This window comes from Balaenoptera acutorostrata, chromosome 9, assembly GCF_949987535.1.
Source record: "Balaenoptera acutorostrata chromosome 9, mBalAcu1.1, whole genome shotgun sequence".
Classification (NCBI taxonomy): Eukaryota; Metazoa; Chordata; class Mammalia; order Artiodactyla; family Balaenopteridae; genus Balaenoptera; species Balaenoptera acutorostrata.
This window is the reverse complement of record NC_080072.1, coordinates 93131297-93146417: the sequence shown is the minus strand read 5'-3', so window position 1 is coordinate 93146417 and position 15121 is coordinate 93131297. Positions and strand designations below refer to the sequence as shown.

The 15121-nt window shown below is 39.7% G+C and overlaps 1 protein-coding gene across 10 annotated transcripts in view; it reads right to left on the bottom strand.

The window, feature by feature from the left end:
- Positions 1-15121, bottom strand: part of EXPH5 (exophilin 5) — a 74098-nt gene that overhangs the window by 17282 nt on the left and 41695 nt on the right. For 3 of the 10 annotated variants that reach the window (XM_007172985.2, XM_057553604.1, XM_057553605.1), the window contains 2 exons: positions 9728-9888; positions 7306-7468 (listed from right to left, as the gene is read on the bottom strand). In XM_007172985.2, coding sequence (XP_007173047.2) covers positions 7306-7468; positions 9728-9779 — 215 coding nt within the window. In that variant the 5' untranslated portion in view covers positions 9780-9888. Of the gene's footprint in view, positions 1-6289; positions 6521-7305; positions 7469-9727; positions 9889-15121 lie in introns of those variants that run through there. The other 7 variants (XM_057553606.1, XM_057553607.1, XM_057553610.1 and 4 more) reach the window with 4 other exon arrangements.

Here is a 15121-nt window from a genome sequence, read left to right as displayed (position 1 = left end):
ATTTCTGATGCTTAGTAGGGAGACATTTCTTAGCGCACTGTTGAAGAATCTTTCAGAAACATTTTCCTATTCTTGCTTAGGATCAATTTTTTACATCTTTGTCACTCAGGTAGCCAAGAAAAATTACATAATAGTGGATTTCTACTTGAACATAGCATGAAGACTTAATTACAAAAACAGTTATATTTGTTGAGTGTTCACTGTGTGTCAGGCAGTATTCTCATGCTCTATAGGCATGTTATCTCATTTAAATACATCACTCTTGTCAAGTGGATACTATGACAACTCTCATTTTACAGATCAGAGAAGTTAGAAGACACTGTACAAGGTACATAGTGGCTGAGCTCAGAGCCGGCCACAGGCTGACTGAAGCTAGAGCTCTCATTCTTGATCAGTATGGTACACATTTTTCTTGTAAATGGGAAACAGATTTTCTGCTTCTGTACATTTTTATTTTAAAGAGACAGTAAGTCAGAACCAGACTCAACAATTCTTAAGGGAATTTTTTAAAAAAGCAAACCTTATAAAGATGACTTCGGGATGCTTATTTTTATAAATATGCCTTATTTATTATGAAATCATCTTGAAGGAGAACAATTATGCTTTTACTATTTATGTTGCTTCTCTAAAATTCAGTAGAAGGTGAAAAATTTTAAAGACATAGGTCCAAAATTGAGATAAATTTGGATTTTTTAAAATCTATAATCCTACACCAGGGTGTGCTGCCTGAATTGCAGCTTAAGACTTAATAGACCGTAATGACTCAGAGCTCTTGTATGAAATCAAGTCCTCTCCTTCACTAAGAGAACAGCAAGATGGAATCAAGAGTCAAACAAACTGAGACTCTAGGTCAGATCAATTGAAAGTGGCAAGATGCAGTTTTCCTTCATTCAAACTCCTAGTTGCTTCATGGTTCTTGAAAGTTGAGCATAAGACCTGGGAGGCCAAACAATTTTATATTTAAAAGATACCAACATGTATTTTATAGTTTAGCTCAAAATTTAAACAGAAATTAAAATTAATATGGATTCTTTTCATATTATTCTGAAATACCAGCTCGATACTAATAATATTTAGAAGTTAAAATACTGTTTTTATTCATATGCTTCCTTTTCACACAGCTTTATTGAGGCTGCAAGCCTTCTACACGCTAGGCACTATTCTGAGTGCTTTGGAGGAAATAAATATGCCTGAGATAGAGACCCTGTTCTCTGAGACGCTTTGTGATAGGAAAGATTAGATACATAAAGAGGCAAAGTGCAAGCCACAATGTGAAAAGGACAATACAGAGGCTTAGGTAAAATATGCTGAAAATGCAGAGGGGCCGGTGAGCACTTGCCGAGATGAACCGGGAAGGCAACAGGGAGAGAAGGTGGTGGTTGAACAGGTATGAGAGGAAAAGAACAGCAGGAGCACAAGCCTGAGATGTGAGAGAGTAAGGGAGGCCAGGAACTGGCAAGTAATTCAATTTGCCTGGAGCCAAGAGGAGGTCCAGATTGTGAAGATTCTTTCCGGAGCCCTGTGGAGCTGCCGGCTTCATGGTGTCCCTGCTCAGCTCAACACTCTTATTAGCTTGTCAGGCCCCTGGTCTGAGTTGGAGTGAAGGGAGCAGGGGCAAGAATCAGTTTCTGAGGGTAGCAGGTGGCACAATTGGGACAGAGTGTCACCGAGTGGGAGGGTGTGCTGTGAGTGGGAGGATGCATGTTCCCTGACAGTGCGCAAGGCCGTGTGGATTTAGGTTGCAGGCAGGGTATAGGACTCAGGAGGCTTGGAGGCCCAGAGTCTCCATGGTCACTTCCAGGCCCGCCTTCAAGTTAATTTATGTTTCTGATATGAAAGGCTTTCACTTGTAGAGTGAATAAAAACAACAGTGCAATCACAAAAGCTATGCTGGTCAAAGTCCTCTGGACTTGGTGATTTCAAGAGATAGAAAGCTATCTCATCTGCATTTGCTTACAAGTCCTACTGAGCCATACCTTAAAGATCTCTCACATATATTCCCACTTCACCAGCTATAGGTAGGGCAGTTTCTCAGCCTTGGTACTACTGGCATTTCTTCAGTGTAGTGGTTTGTCACATGTGTTATATGATGTTTAGCAACATCTCTGACCCCTACCCACTAGATGCCAATAGCACCCACCCTTCAGTTATGAAAAGCAGAAATGTCTTTAGACATTGTCAAATGGCTTTCGGGGTGCAAAATTGCCCCTGCTTGAGAACCACTGTGCCAAAGTGATTTTTCTAAAATGAAAATCTCATTATGTCACTTCTCTGTTTAATGAAAAAATATATATATAATATGCACATGCACACACGCATGAAATACACCAAAATAATTAGTGTTTGCCCAGGTCAGTGGGTAGGGGGTGATTTTATCTGTTATATATATATATATATATATATATATATATATATATATATATATATATATATATAAAATAAAGGAATACATATACATATATAATACATATAATAAGGAAAGGAATGGTATTATTAGAAAAAGTGATTAAGGGCTCCCTGCTGTCTACAGGATCAAGTCCAAGCTCCTTAGCATTGTATGTATAAGGTTCCTATGTTCTGGCCTTTGCCAGCTACTCCCACCCCACCTCTTATCAGTCTCGCCTTATACTTGGTCACTGAAACTCAATGACCTAGATGAGTTCTTGCTTTTTTCCAGTCTCTGCATCTTTGCTGTATCATTCTTTCTGCCCAGCACAACCTCCTAACTCTTAATTGCCTAGCTCAGTCCTATGTGTCCTTCAGAAATTGGCTCTCTTTTTCCAGAAATGCTTCTGTATCCTACAGTCTGAATTAACTGCTTCTCCTATAATGTTCTCATGGCAGGAATACCATGCACCCACCACAGCACTCACCATATAATACCATAATCATCAGTGTACTCAGCTGTCACCCAGGCTGTCACTCAGAGGTCATCCTTGTGTGTTTTCTAAAGAGCATCGCTTCTTCAAGATCCTTACTGTCATTTGCCAGAAAACTGCCATAATGAATATACGAATAAATCCATGATGATCGTGCTGTGATCGGCACTTCCTAGAGTTCTGCCCAACCATACGCAGTCATCTGGTGTTCCCTACTAGATTCTAAAGTCCTCCAGGTGGGGACTTTGCCTTATTTTCACGATTTTATCTCCAGCACTAAACACAGTATCTGATCCAGAGTAGGACTTTGATAAATAAATGAAAGAGAAGCTATCACCTCAGCTATTAGTACCATGCCAGGAATTCTGATGGCCCTTGCCATAATGGGGGTAGGAAGCTCTGCCGCATGGCTCCCAAACCTGGATGAGCATCCGAATATCCTAGGGAATTAAAAATAAATAAAGTGCCCCACTTCAGGCCTGAATCAGAATCTCAAGGCTGGGGCCTGGTTATCTGTCATTATTTTAAAATGCTGATGAAATTCTAATAATGATCAACCAGATCATCTGGGAACCACTCCCTTTGTCTTGCTTCTCCCTCCTGTCACCACAATCCTACTGTTTATCTGTGGACACCACACCTGGGATCACTGAAGGAGAATTTCCAAAGAAGGATTTTGCTTACTCTGATCTCTCCTTTGATCTAGGTGTCTTACATTCCTGTGTCCTCCAACTGAAGCCTAGTCACTTAGCAGGAAAAAGGAAGGCAGCACAGTAGGACATTTGGAAAGAGAGAAAAAGGAAGAGGGAGAGAGAGAGAGAGACAGACAGACAGAAAACAGAATCCAGGGAAAACAATAATCTGCCTTTTAAACTTTCCAAAATAGCATTTGATCTTTTGCTTATGTAAACTGGACTGCCTAGGCTGTGTACACCCTATGATAGATCAGGCAAATTTGGGCACCCACCAAAACTCTGCATCCTCAGGTAAAAAAATCATCCGAAAGGAACAGGGTAGTGGGCAGGTATACCCTCACTCCAGGAGAGCAGTTGTCACTCTATAATCACAGCTGTGTGGTGAGTACTTACTGTATGCTATACACTGTGATGGTCCTCAAAGGAAAGAAGCCAACTTAAATTTAACTGTACATGTTACTCATGAGTCTTTTTTGTGTGTGTGTGAATAGCTCTTTATTTTTGTAATACCTTGCAATATAAAGGGCACATTTACATGGCCCATTGTTTTTTTTGTTTTTTTTTTTAACATCACTCATGAGTCTCATGAACTAGTTCTCTTGTACTTCCACTTTGCCCTAGTCCTTGGGGCTACAACAAAGGAAAGTGTAGAGGGGAAAACAATCAACATCTCTAAAATCACCATCATGAACTGGTGGCACATGGCTTCATAGCTTTAAGAATGCCATAATAGAAGAATTAAGAATGTGTGTAGACATGAAGGGGCCCCTTTGCAGGGACGACTTCATTGTGGACTTCATGTGTGTAGACATGAAGGGGCCCCTTTGCAGGGACGACTTCATTGTGGACTTCATGTGTGTAGACATGAAGGGGCCCCTTTGCAGGGACGACTTCATTTAGCAGAGGGTGGCACGTCACCTATTCACGGTGAGGGGTGCATCAGTGGAATAACCGGGGGTCTGGAATAAGAAAAAGTAACTGTAGATACTGCTGGGCAGCCAGGAAGGCTGCATTTATAAGCTCATGATATACACTATTCGGTACTTGCTGAACTACGTGGAGGCGATGGAGTTACTGAAATTCTGTGGCGGGGACTGAGCACCATATCTCAGGCAATAAACACCCCAAAACAAGACACAAGGAAACATAACTTACAGGGAAATATTAGGAGAAAGATACACAATCCAGTCAGCCCTCAGTGTCCACAGGTTCTGCGGATTCAACTAACCGCGGATGTAACCCTGGTTGGCTGAATCTGTGGCTATGGAGGGCTAACTGTACATTTTGCATAAGATACTTGAGCACCTGTGGGTTTTGGTATCCGCAGGAGGTTCCCAGAACCAATCCCCCGCAGATACCAAGGTACAATTGTATATGTATGTTTTCTTGAATTTTTGGCTAGCAATAAGTGAATTAAAACATGAATGGAAAATTTTCTTTGTTCCTGGGGTTGTGGTAGAGTCAGTGAGAGTACGGTTCAATCATTTACAAATAGGATTAAAATAATAATGGGATAATTTGGGAAGTACATAAATTTGGGAGGAGAAACTTCAGCAGTCATATTTGAATCAGAAATAGCAAAACTTTTTGCCTTTTTATTAATTAATGAAGTCACTATGTTCCCACGGCTTCCTAGGGGTCGGCTTTCTTTCTGTGTTTTGCAGAAGAACCTCTTAAACTGCTTTGCTGACTTGTTGTCCAGAGGACAGAGTGTGACAAAGTCGAGTCCTGATGGCTTCAGCAAGTAGAAACCTGCCTCGCACAGGATGAGAGTGCTCCCCTCTGGGGCTCTTTGTCACTTCCTCCCACTGCGCTTATAGGCAAGGAGGAGCTCCTGCACCAGAGTCTGCATGCTGAAGCTTGATTCTGTATTTTGAAGAAAATCAGAACTGCCGAAGGAAAAAAGCTCTACTTAAGAATAAAGGGCCCCTCGGAACGTATGACACACAATTTATAGTCCTACCATAGTGCTACGCTCCCTTAAAAACACCCTCCGCCAGCACACACATTCACATTCAGGATTTAGATCCAGATATTTAGGTCACGTTCATATTTAAAAATAAAAAGGGCATGTTTTCATGTTTTATCTTCTGAAACCTATTAGGAGTACAAAACAGTGCCTTCATTACATTCTGCACCAGCACAATTATTCCCGCTTACGGTTTGAACATTAAATGTATTTAAAGACGGCAAATTCTGAAAACTGTAACACACACACATGCTTAAAGGATAAAATTTGTTTCGTTTTTGTATCCTGTGTTTGTCCGGCTAAAAGACAGCTACAACTCATTGTGATATTTAAGAAGAACAATCGCTAAACAGAATTTTTCAAGAGTTCCATTTTTTTCAATTTGGTCTATAACTAAAATACATGAGACCCAGAATGAAGATTATAGATCTTTCATCTTCTTTGATCCACTTTGGCAGCAACTTACAATATGAGCTTGGAAATAACTTGTCAATAGAGTTAACAGTTTCCTCAACTTTTCCTAGTTTACTAATGTTAGATTGTCCAGCTACAATAAAACTCTGCCTTGAAGAAAATTACCTAAAACACAGAGTACATCATAAGTCTCAGCCACACTACACATTAGGAATATTTCTTTTCTCCTTAAAAATAATATTTCCTATAAAGGAAATACTCCTCAATTTTTAATTCTCAAATGAGAGAATTACTAGTGTTTAAAACATTTTTTACAAAGAAAAGCAACTCACCTATTTGAAGAGTATTTCCTCGTAAGTGACTCTGGTAGAAACAATCACATAAATCTACATTTTGTTCAGCTCTTCACTATTTCATCAAAGACAAAAACAGCCTCAGGTGAAAGCTGGAAGCAAAAACCTTCCATTCCCCCAAGAGCTCCTCTACGAGTCAGAAGCCTCATTGCATGCTTCACCAAGCTGCTTGCTGCCTGTTGTTTTTCAGCAAGAGTGACCTCCAACACCTTTTATTTAGAGCTGCAATGCACTCTTAATGGCACTCACGGAACACATCACGTGCCAAGCCAACACCTTAAGAGGGTGGGAAGCTTTTCAACCAGGAAGACATGCTGAAAATATTTAGCAGTCAGCAAATTGCATGTAAGCAAAGCCTTGCTTGTTTTTCACGAAACAATCCAACAACGTAATGAGTCAAGATGAACTGATTTACACAGTTCTCAACTGGAACCATCTGGAACAATACCTCCACTGCTCTCAGAGCTTCCCCTCCTTCACCTTAAGTTTAAATTCCAAGCAACTACAGAAGAATGGCTGTCCTCAATGTTTTTAATGATGGTAATATATTTTTTCTCCATTTCATAATTCAGTTTTTCTCTACTCTTTGCTCATCTCATTTATGCTCATTTACTCTTTATACTGCAATTCTCCTGACACACATACTCCCCAAGTAAGGATTAGTTTCAATTTAAATGTATCTTCCTGACCAGGGCAAAGACCAGGCTCTTGGAGCGTGGAGAAACTGTCAATAATTATTTCTCAACATTTAATCCATCATTCACCATGTCCACCTCTTGAGACCTGTGCAGTTGGTTAGAAGTTGGATTTCAGATGAGCCCAGTTTCAAAGTTTCATAAGGACTTTGTCCCTTTGAGGGCTCGGCCCTGTTTCCTTTGTTACTATCTGAAATTAAATTCTAAGAACAAACATTAAACATTCTGAACACAAAACAGGCTGGTGGGCTCTGGTATCAGATAACTAATGAGCTGTCACAGGAGCTGAGTTTAACTCACCCTTTCTCTCCCAGTGGTTGAAGCTTTAAAGTCTCCTTTCTGGATTTTCTGAATGAGAACAGGGAAGCAAATGATGATCTGAAGCTCAGCCGAGAAGGAACGGATGTTGGGTTTCTTTGATTAGGTATATTTTTAGATCTTGATATTTGTAATTCCATAGGATCTAAAAGAAAATTGTAAAAATTTTGCATGATTAATATTTCCAGGTAAATACTCTTGGAGAACTAACACCCCCACCCGTGCAGTCTAGGAACACAGGCATCCCCACATGAAGACTTCGGGACTAGGGGGCGCCCTGTGCCTCTTGGTTCTGCTGAGCGGAGGAGCCTCACTAAGAGTGGGGAGTCTGGGCTTCCCTGGTGGTGCAGTGGTTGAGAAGCTGCCTGCCAATGCAGGGCACATGGGTTCGAGCCCTAGTCTGGGAAGATCCCACATGCGGCGGGAGCAACTGGGCCCGTGAGCCACAATTACTGAGCCTGCGCGACTGTAGCCTGTGCTCCGCAACAGGAGAGGCCGCGATAGTGAGAGGTTCGCGCACCGCGATGAAGGGTGGCCCTCGCTTGCCGCAACTAGAGAAAGCCCTCGCACAGAAACGAAGACCCAACACAGCCAAAAATAAATAAATAAAAATTTTTAAAAAAGGGCTTCCCTGGTGGCGCAGTGGTTGAGAATCTGCCTGCTAATGCAGGGGACACGCGTTCGAGCCCTGGTCTGGGAAGATCCCACATGCCGCGGAGCAACTAGGCCCGTGAGCCACAACCACTGAGCCTGCGCGTCTGGAGCCTGTGTTCCGCAACAAGAGAGGCCGCGATAGTGAGAGGCCCGCGCACCGCGATGAAGAGTGGCCCCCGCTCGCCGCAACTAGAGAAAGCCCTCGCTCAGAAACGAAGACCCAACACAGCCAAAAATAAATAAATAAATAAATAAATTAAAAAAAAAAAAAAAGAAAGAAAAACTCATAGCTAACATCTTACTTAAAAAAAAAAAAAAAGAGTGGGGAGTCTTTCAGTAGGTGCTGGGGCCTGCAGCTCTGCAGGACGTCCTTCCCCTCCTACCAGCTGGGACACTTTCTCAATGTGTTTTCCCCACGGCAATCCAAAGCCAAAGGTAGTGCGTTAGGGACCTCGTTCGGTTCTCGTGCTGCTCTTAACTACCCTATCCTTCAGAAATTTTTATTTTGGTGCTTTAAAAACATGGTGATAGACTACGTGACTTTTCATATCAGAGAAAGTAAAGGAAAAGGAAATTAAGCCCTTTAGAGTGCCCCTTATTCCCATTAAAATCTCTGTGCATATGTATTTGCTACATATACGGTTTATATGTGGGTATGCATGTAATATAAATACGTATAATATATATGTATAGATAATATATGATATTATATATGAGTATTACAAATTCTAAGGCACGCTCAACATATACCAATTCCATCATACTGTAATACTTTTGGACATGCTGAGTTTTTAAATGAGGAATTCAAGGTAAGGGGAAATTCATCATGGTATATATGGGGTTAATCTAAAAATCTGAATTGTGAACTTTTTAGATAGATTTCTTTTCTATGGGAGTTGCAAAATATTTCCAATATATAAGTTTAGATATATTGTTACATGTTTCTCAATGTTACTAATGTTAGTAACATATAACAAAAGCAGTCAGTGTGACTCTATCAGTAGAGAGATACTTTACACTGTTTTACTATTTAAAATTTCTAATGCACTTTGTTATTCTCAAATAGTCCTGAGAAAGCAGTTTTTATTATCCTCATTTACAGATTAAAAAATAAGTGATTGGTGAAGGTAAGAGACATGCTGGTAAGTCACAAAGTTAGAATGTCCAAGGAAGGCATTTGTTTGAGCTCATTCATGGGGTTTAAGTTACCAAAGTACCAGAAGGGTGGCAGCTTCTCTACCACCTTCCCCTCCTAACCCCCCTCATTTCCTGTTCTCCTTTTCCTCTCCTCCTCTGTCTCCCCCTCCTTGTGCACCATCATCCCATTTATTTACATGCTTACTGTGTTAGAGTTCAGTACTTTATATGTATTATTTTATTTAATTCTCACAACCACCCTGTGAGGTAGGTGTTATCATACCCATTTAAAGATGAGAAAATTGAGGCTTATAGAGAATAAGAATAAGTAATTTGAACAGAGTCACATGAATTCTGATAGAATAGAGAATCTAGAGACAGAGTGGAGATTTGAATCCAGGCCCTTTTTGATACCGATGCCTGTGTTCTTAACCATTGTGCTACCTTGCCTGACTCTAAAAACATACCCTCAAGACAGTACAGTACATTTTCAGTTCACTCTTTTTATTGTGAATTTTGCCCCTTATGATTTAAAAATAGTCCTAAACATGGATTGGTTACATTGGAGATCCCACTGAGCCCTTATCTACAATGAGGTGCCCTAAGGTCTCACCATTTTCTGCCATCCCCTTTCTCAGTCTGTATGTAACTGGTTGTTTTAACATTTGGCTAACATCTGTTTCATTGCAAAACTTTTTCCTTTGAACTTCTTCAAACCATTCACCAGTTACTCCTTGAAGCCATCTGATATGCCTCTTTGTCTTCTGGAGTTTGCTGAAATAAAACAAAAATATCAATGCATGCTTTAAATTTCTTCACATGAAGTACAAACTCATGTGATGGGTCAAACTTTACCTAGTGGAGGAGTTGCATAAACTATAAGTCCAGGGGGAAAATTGGCTCTAGTCGGAGTTTTCTCTTCACCACCATGGATGTATTTTGGCTGTTATCATCTAAGTTCGATGACAACCTAAAAGTGTCTGCTAGTAGTTGAAATAATCAAGTTTCTGAGGACAACGTGGGTTGAGCATTGTGCAAAACTGACCTAATAATGCAACTGAATGATAGATATTTTAATGACATGGGGAAACTAGAATATTCTAGTTCTGATTACTCATTCATTCATTCGTTAACGATTAGATGTTTATTGAGCAATGTTTATGTAACAGGTCCCATGTAGGCAATGGTGATTCAACGGTGAATATAACAAATAGGGTCCTTACTTGCCCATTCAGTGGTCAAAGAGAAAAGCTTACATGCAGAAAAGAAATTGTTGAATGTAATGGTCTTAGATAATGGAATTCTTTAAACACACAAACACAAAAGCCCATGAATGAGAACATGACTAATGCTCAGTAGTAAAGGCAGTGTGCTTTGAGATGGATAGGAAAGGTCATCCAAAGCACAGATGTGTCTGACCCACACTTCCAGAATGCCAGAACTGAAATTCTGCCATTATTTCTTTTTCCTTCTCCCCTGCCCTTACCTGCTTAGTCTTCTTTCAAATGAAAATGCTGCTCTAAGTCCTTAGTTAAATCATCAGTTGTGATTTTTTTTTTTTTAAAACAGATCATTTGCTCCATTTCAGGAGGACCCTAGAACTGTTTGGAAATGAGGGAATATTTAATCCCGAGAGAGACTGCCCTGGACTGAGGCAAATAAAGCAGAAAGGGGAGTCTGAAGAACATAATGACAAATTTCATCAAGTGGTCAGCTTGACAAAGCTCTGATGAAAAAGCCAGGCTTGTTGTTGGGCCCCAAGCTCGAGAAGTTCTGCTGTTTTGGAAAGAATTTCACGTGACTCCGCAGTTGCCCTTTATCCAGGGTGCTCTGTGAAGCACAAGTGTTAGAGAGTTTGTATTCCTAAGAAAGTGGTGAGCAAGACAGCTGCAGAATGGCTAATTTGGGGTTAAGGGCAATGAACTGTGATGGTTGCAAGTCAGGCTCCTGCTTGGGGCTATGATACTGTCATTTTATAAAATAATCAAGAGGGAAGCCAGAGGCCATCCTGCCCAGACTTGCATTTTGAAAAGCACTACGCAGTAATCATCATGTCTAGTCCACATAATTTGCATTGGTGCCTCCCATTTTGCCATTGCCATCCCTCTGACACCTGGTCACTCCTGTCTCTATTGCTACTATTCTTACTAACAGACTAAAAGACCACAGGTACTTATTACTACCTCATTTATTAATATTATATATATATATATATATTTTTTTTTTTTTGCCACACCTCGCAGCTTGCAGGATCTTAGTTTCCCAACCAGGCATCAAACCCGGGCCCCAGGCAGTGAAAGTGCTGAGCCCTAACCACTGGACCTCCAGGAAATTCCCTAATGTCCCACATTTGTACATGACCTCTAGTTCCTCAAAAACCCTTCCAAGTTATCAGACCCCAACATTCAGCAGAATCCCTGCCCACTTCTCAACACATCCTTCTCATTTCAGAGGACAGTCAAGCTACCCGACTTAGGAACTCTCTAATAAACGTAACTTTATTGTTTTTTTCTAAAGCCTCCATATAACATTGACTCTCTTTTAAAATAATCACACTTCATTTAATTTCATCTCAAGCACTCATTCCACACTTGCACTCAAATCCATCACTGCCTGTTTCTTTTTAACATCTGGCCAGTGAAGTCAGAAATCTGTACCTCTGTGTGAATACTCAGACAGTGTGAATTCTACTCCAGGACATGTATCTTAAAGAAATACCCTCCCGCTCCCCACCCCTCCACAAAGTACATTAATTTAACTGAACATTATGCAGTTGCTAAAAATAATTACTCAGGCAATGTAGCATGTGACATAACATGAAGCAGAAAAAACAAAGTACAACATTTTATCTATGCTTACAGCTATGTGAAAATGATGCACCCATTTAGACACACTAGGGTAAAAAATCAAACACCTGGTCTCTTAGAATAGAGTAATTACAGGTATCAATTCCACTTTTAATTTTTGCAAAATTATGTTTATTCGATAAGTACAATATATTTTTCTTTTTAATGTGAGTTTTTATTTATATTATCATTTTACATTATAATGTCTCTTGTAGATAGAGAAAAAATCAGTCATATTTTCACAATCCTAATGCAATCAGTATTGCCCTTTTGATGTGATCTTTTCCTCTGCACTTTTCACATGGTTGTAATAAAATGTATTAAATATATATTTGTGGAAAGCCTCCTGCAGAGAAGATGCAGGGATACAATGGCAAGCAGAGCTGATATAGCTACTATCCTAGAGAGCTTACCGCCTAATGAGAGAGACAGATATGAGTCCAATAATTATACAAATATAAGATAACAAAGAGTGGTAAGTATGATTTCTTCATTCAACACATGTTTGAACTCTGGGCAAAGAGCAGTGAACAAGTCAAGTCCTTGCCCTCATGGAATTTACATTATGCTGGGGTAGGAGTGGGGGCAAACAATAAAAAATTAAACAGGTGTTATGAGAGCATATAACAAGGGGCCCTGCTTATATGAGGCAGAAGCAAATATTTCCCTAAGAAGATGACATACGGCCTGAAGGATGAAGGATAAAGCAAAAGGTAGCGGGTAGACGGCTCTGGGAGAGAGCTTTCCAGGCGGAGGGGTAGCAGCTATAGAGTAAGTGCCCCCAAGGCAAGAAGCAAGGAACTGAAACGAGGCCGGTCTAGCTGGGATGTGGCGGTGGAGAAGACTAACTGAAGGGGAGAGCAGAAAGGCAGCTGCTAGATCATGCAACACTGGGGCTTGGGTTAAGCAGTTGGACCTTTAGTCCTGGAGCAACAAGAAAGCATTGATGACTGGGCAGGAGCATGACACATCAGATTTGTACTTTTAAAAGATCAACCTAGGCTAAAAAGCCTCTGCACAGCAAAGGAACCCAACAAAATGAAAAGGCAACCTACTGAATGGGAGAAAGTATTTGCAAATCATATTATCTGATGAGGGGTTAATTATCAAAATATATAAATAACTCATAAAACTCAATGGCAAAAAAGCAAATTATCTGATTTGGGCAGAGGATCTGAATAGACATTTTTCCAAAGAAGACAGACAGATGGCCAACAGGCACATGAAAAGATACTCTATGTCACTAATTATCAGGGAAATGCAAATAAAACCACAATGAGCTATCACTTCATACCTGTCAGAATGGCTATTATCAAAAAGACAAGAAATAACATGTTAGCAAAGATGTGGAGAAAAGGGACCTCTCAGACACTGTTTGTGGGAATGCAGCTTGGTGCAGTCACTATGGAGAACAGTATGGAGGTTCCTTAAAAAAACTAAAAATAGAACCACCATATGACCCAGCAATCCCACTACTGGGTATTTATCTGAAGAAAATGAGAACACTAATTCGAAAACATATGTGCACTCCTGTATTCACTGCAGCATTATTTTCAATAGCCAAGATATGGATACAACCTAAGTGTCCATCAATGAATGAATGGATAAAGAAGATGTGGCTTTATACATACATATATATAATGGAATACTATTCAGCCATAAAAAGAAAGAAATCTTGCCATTTGCGACAACATGGATGGACCTTGAGGGCATTATGCTAAGTAAAATAAGTCAGAGAAAGACAAATGCCATATGACCTCACTTATATGTGAAATTTAAACAACAAAAACAAGTTGATAGATAAAGAGAACAGACTGGTGATTGCCAGAGGTGCGGGGGGGTGGGGGGTGTGTGTGACAGAAATGGGACAAATGGGTAAAGGGGGTCAAAAGGTACAAAATTCCAGTTATAAAATAATTAAGTCATGGGGATGTAATGTACAGCATAGTGACAATAGTTAATAACACTGCATTGAATATTTCAAAGTTGCTAAGAGAGTAGAGATCTTAAAAGTCCTCATCACAAGAAAAAAGTTTGTAACTATGTGTGGTGATGGATTTTAACTAGACTTACTGTGGTGATCATTTCACAATATATACAAATATTGAATCATTATGTTGTACCCCTGAAACTAATGTTGTAAAATAAAAAAAAGTTTTTAAAATTAGATAATAATGTCAATTATACCTCAATAAATTTTTTTTACAAAAGATCATCCTAGCAGCAGGTGGAGAAAAGATTCCAGTGGGGAACAAGAGAGAGTGGTCAGGGTACTTATAGGGTGTAGGAGAGAGAGAGGTGTTTGCTTGGACATGGATGGTGGTGATGAAACGGAAGAAAAGTAGAAAGTATTCAGAGCTACTTAGTGGGTGAAATTGTCCACCAAATGATTAAATGACTTTGGAGGGTTAGGGACAGAGACATATCAAGGAAGATTCCTCAATTCCTAATTTCCATAGGTGCATAGAAGATGCCATTCATTCACACAGTGTATGTATAATCTTCAAAAATGTTATATATAAGACACCTTCAACATTACTTATCTTTGGAGCAATCATTAAATATTTGCATACTATTCAAACTACTAGGATTTCCATAATTTATTTACTATTCCTCTGGTGCAGAACATTGTGATTTTCCCTTATAAGTATTGCTTAATGAACATCACTGCACATTTTCTATTTTTACAGTGCCCCTGACAGAGGCTGAAGTAGGATTATAGGACCAAAGAGTCAAAATGTTTTTGTGACTCTTTATACCACTACCAAAGTGCTTCTCAAAATGGCTGTAGCAATATTACTCATGCCAGCAATGTACAAGACTGCCAGTGGGCATCCTTGGAAGACTAAATATTATTATTTTGAGTATTTTTATTTTCTGAATTTAATACTTGCAAGGTACATGTTTAGAATTGTGGGCGGCTATTTTTTCTTTTAAGCATTTTTGTTTTCTCTTCTTAAAAAAAATGCTACATTTCTTTGATAAGTGAAGTTTGAACACTTTCCCATACATCCGTTTACTAATCATATGTTGTGTTTTGGCAATTGTACATTTTATTTATTTATTTATTTATTTATTTATTTATTTATTTTTATTTTTTTGGCTGTGTTGGGTCTTCGGTTCGTGCGAGGGCTTTCTCCAGTTGCGGCAAGCGGGGGCCA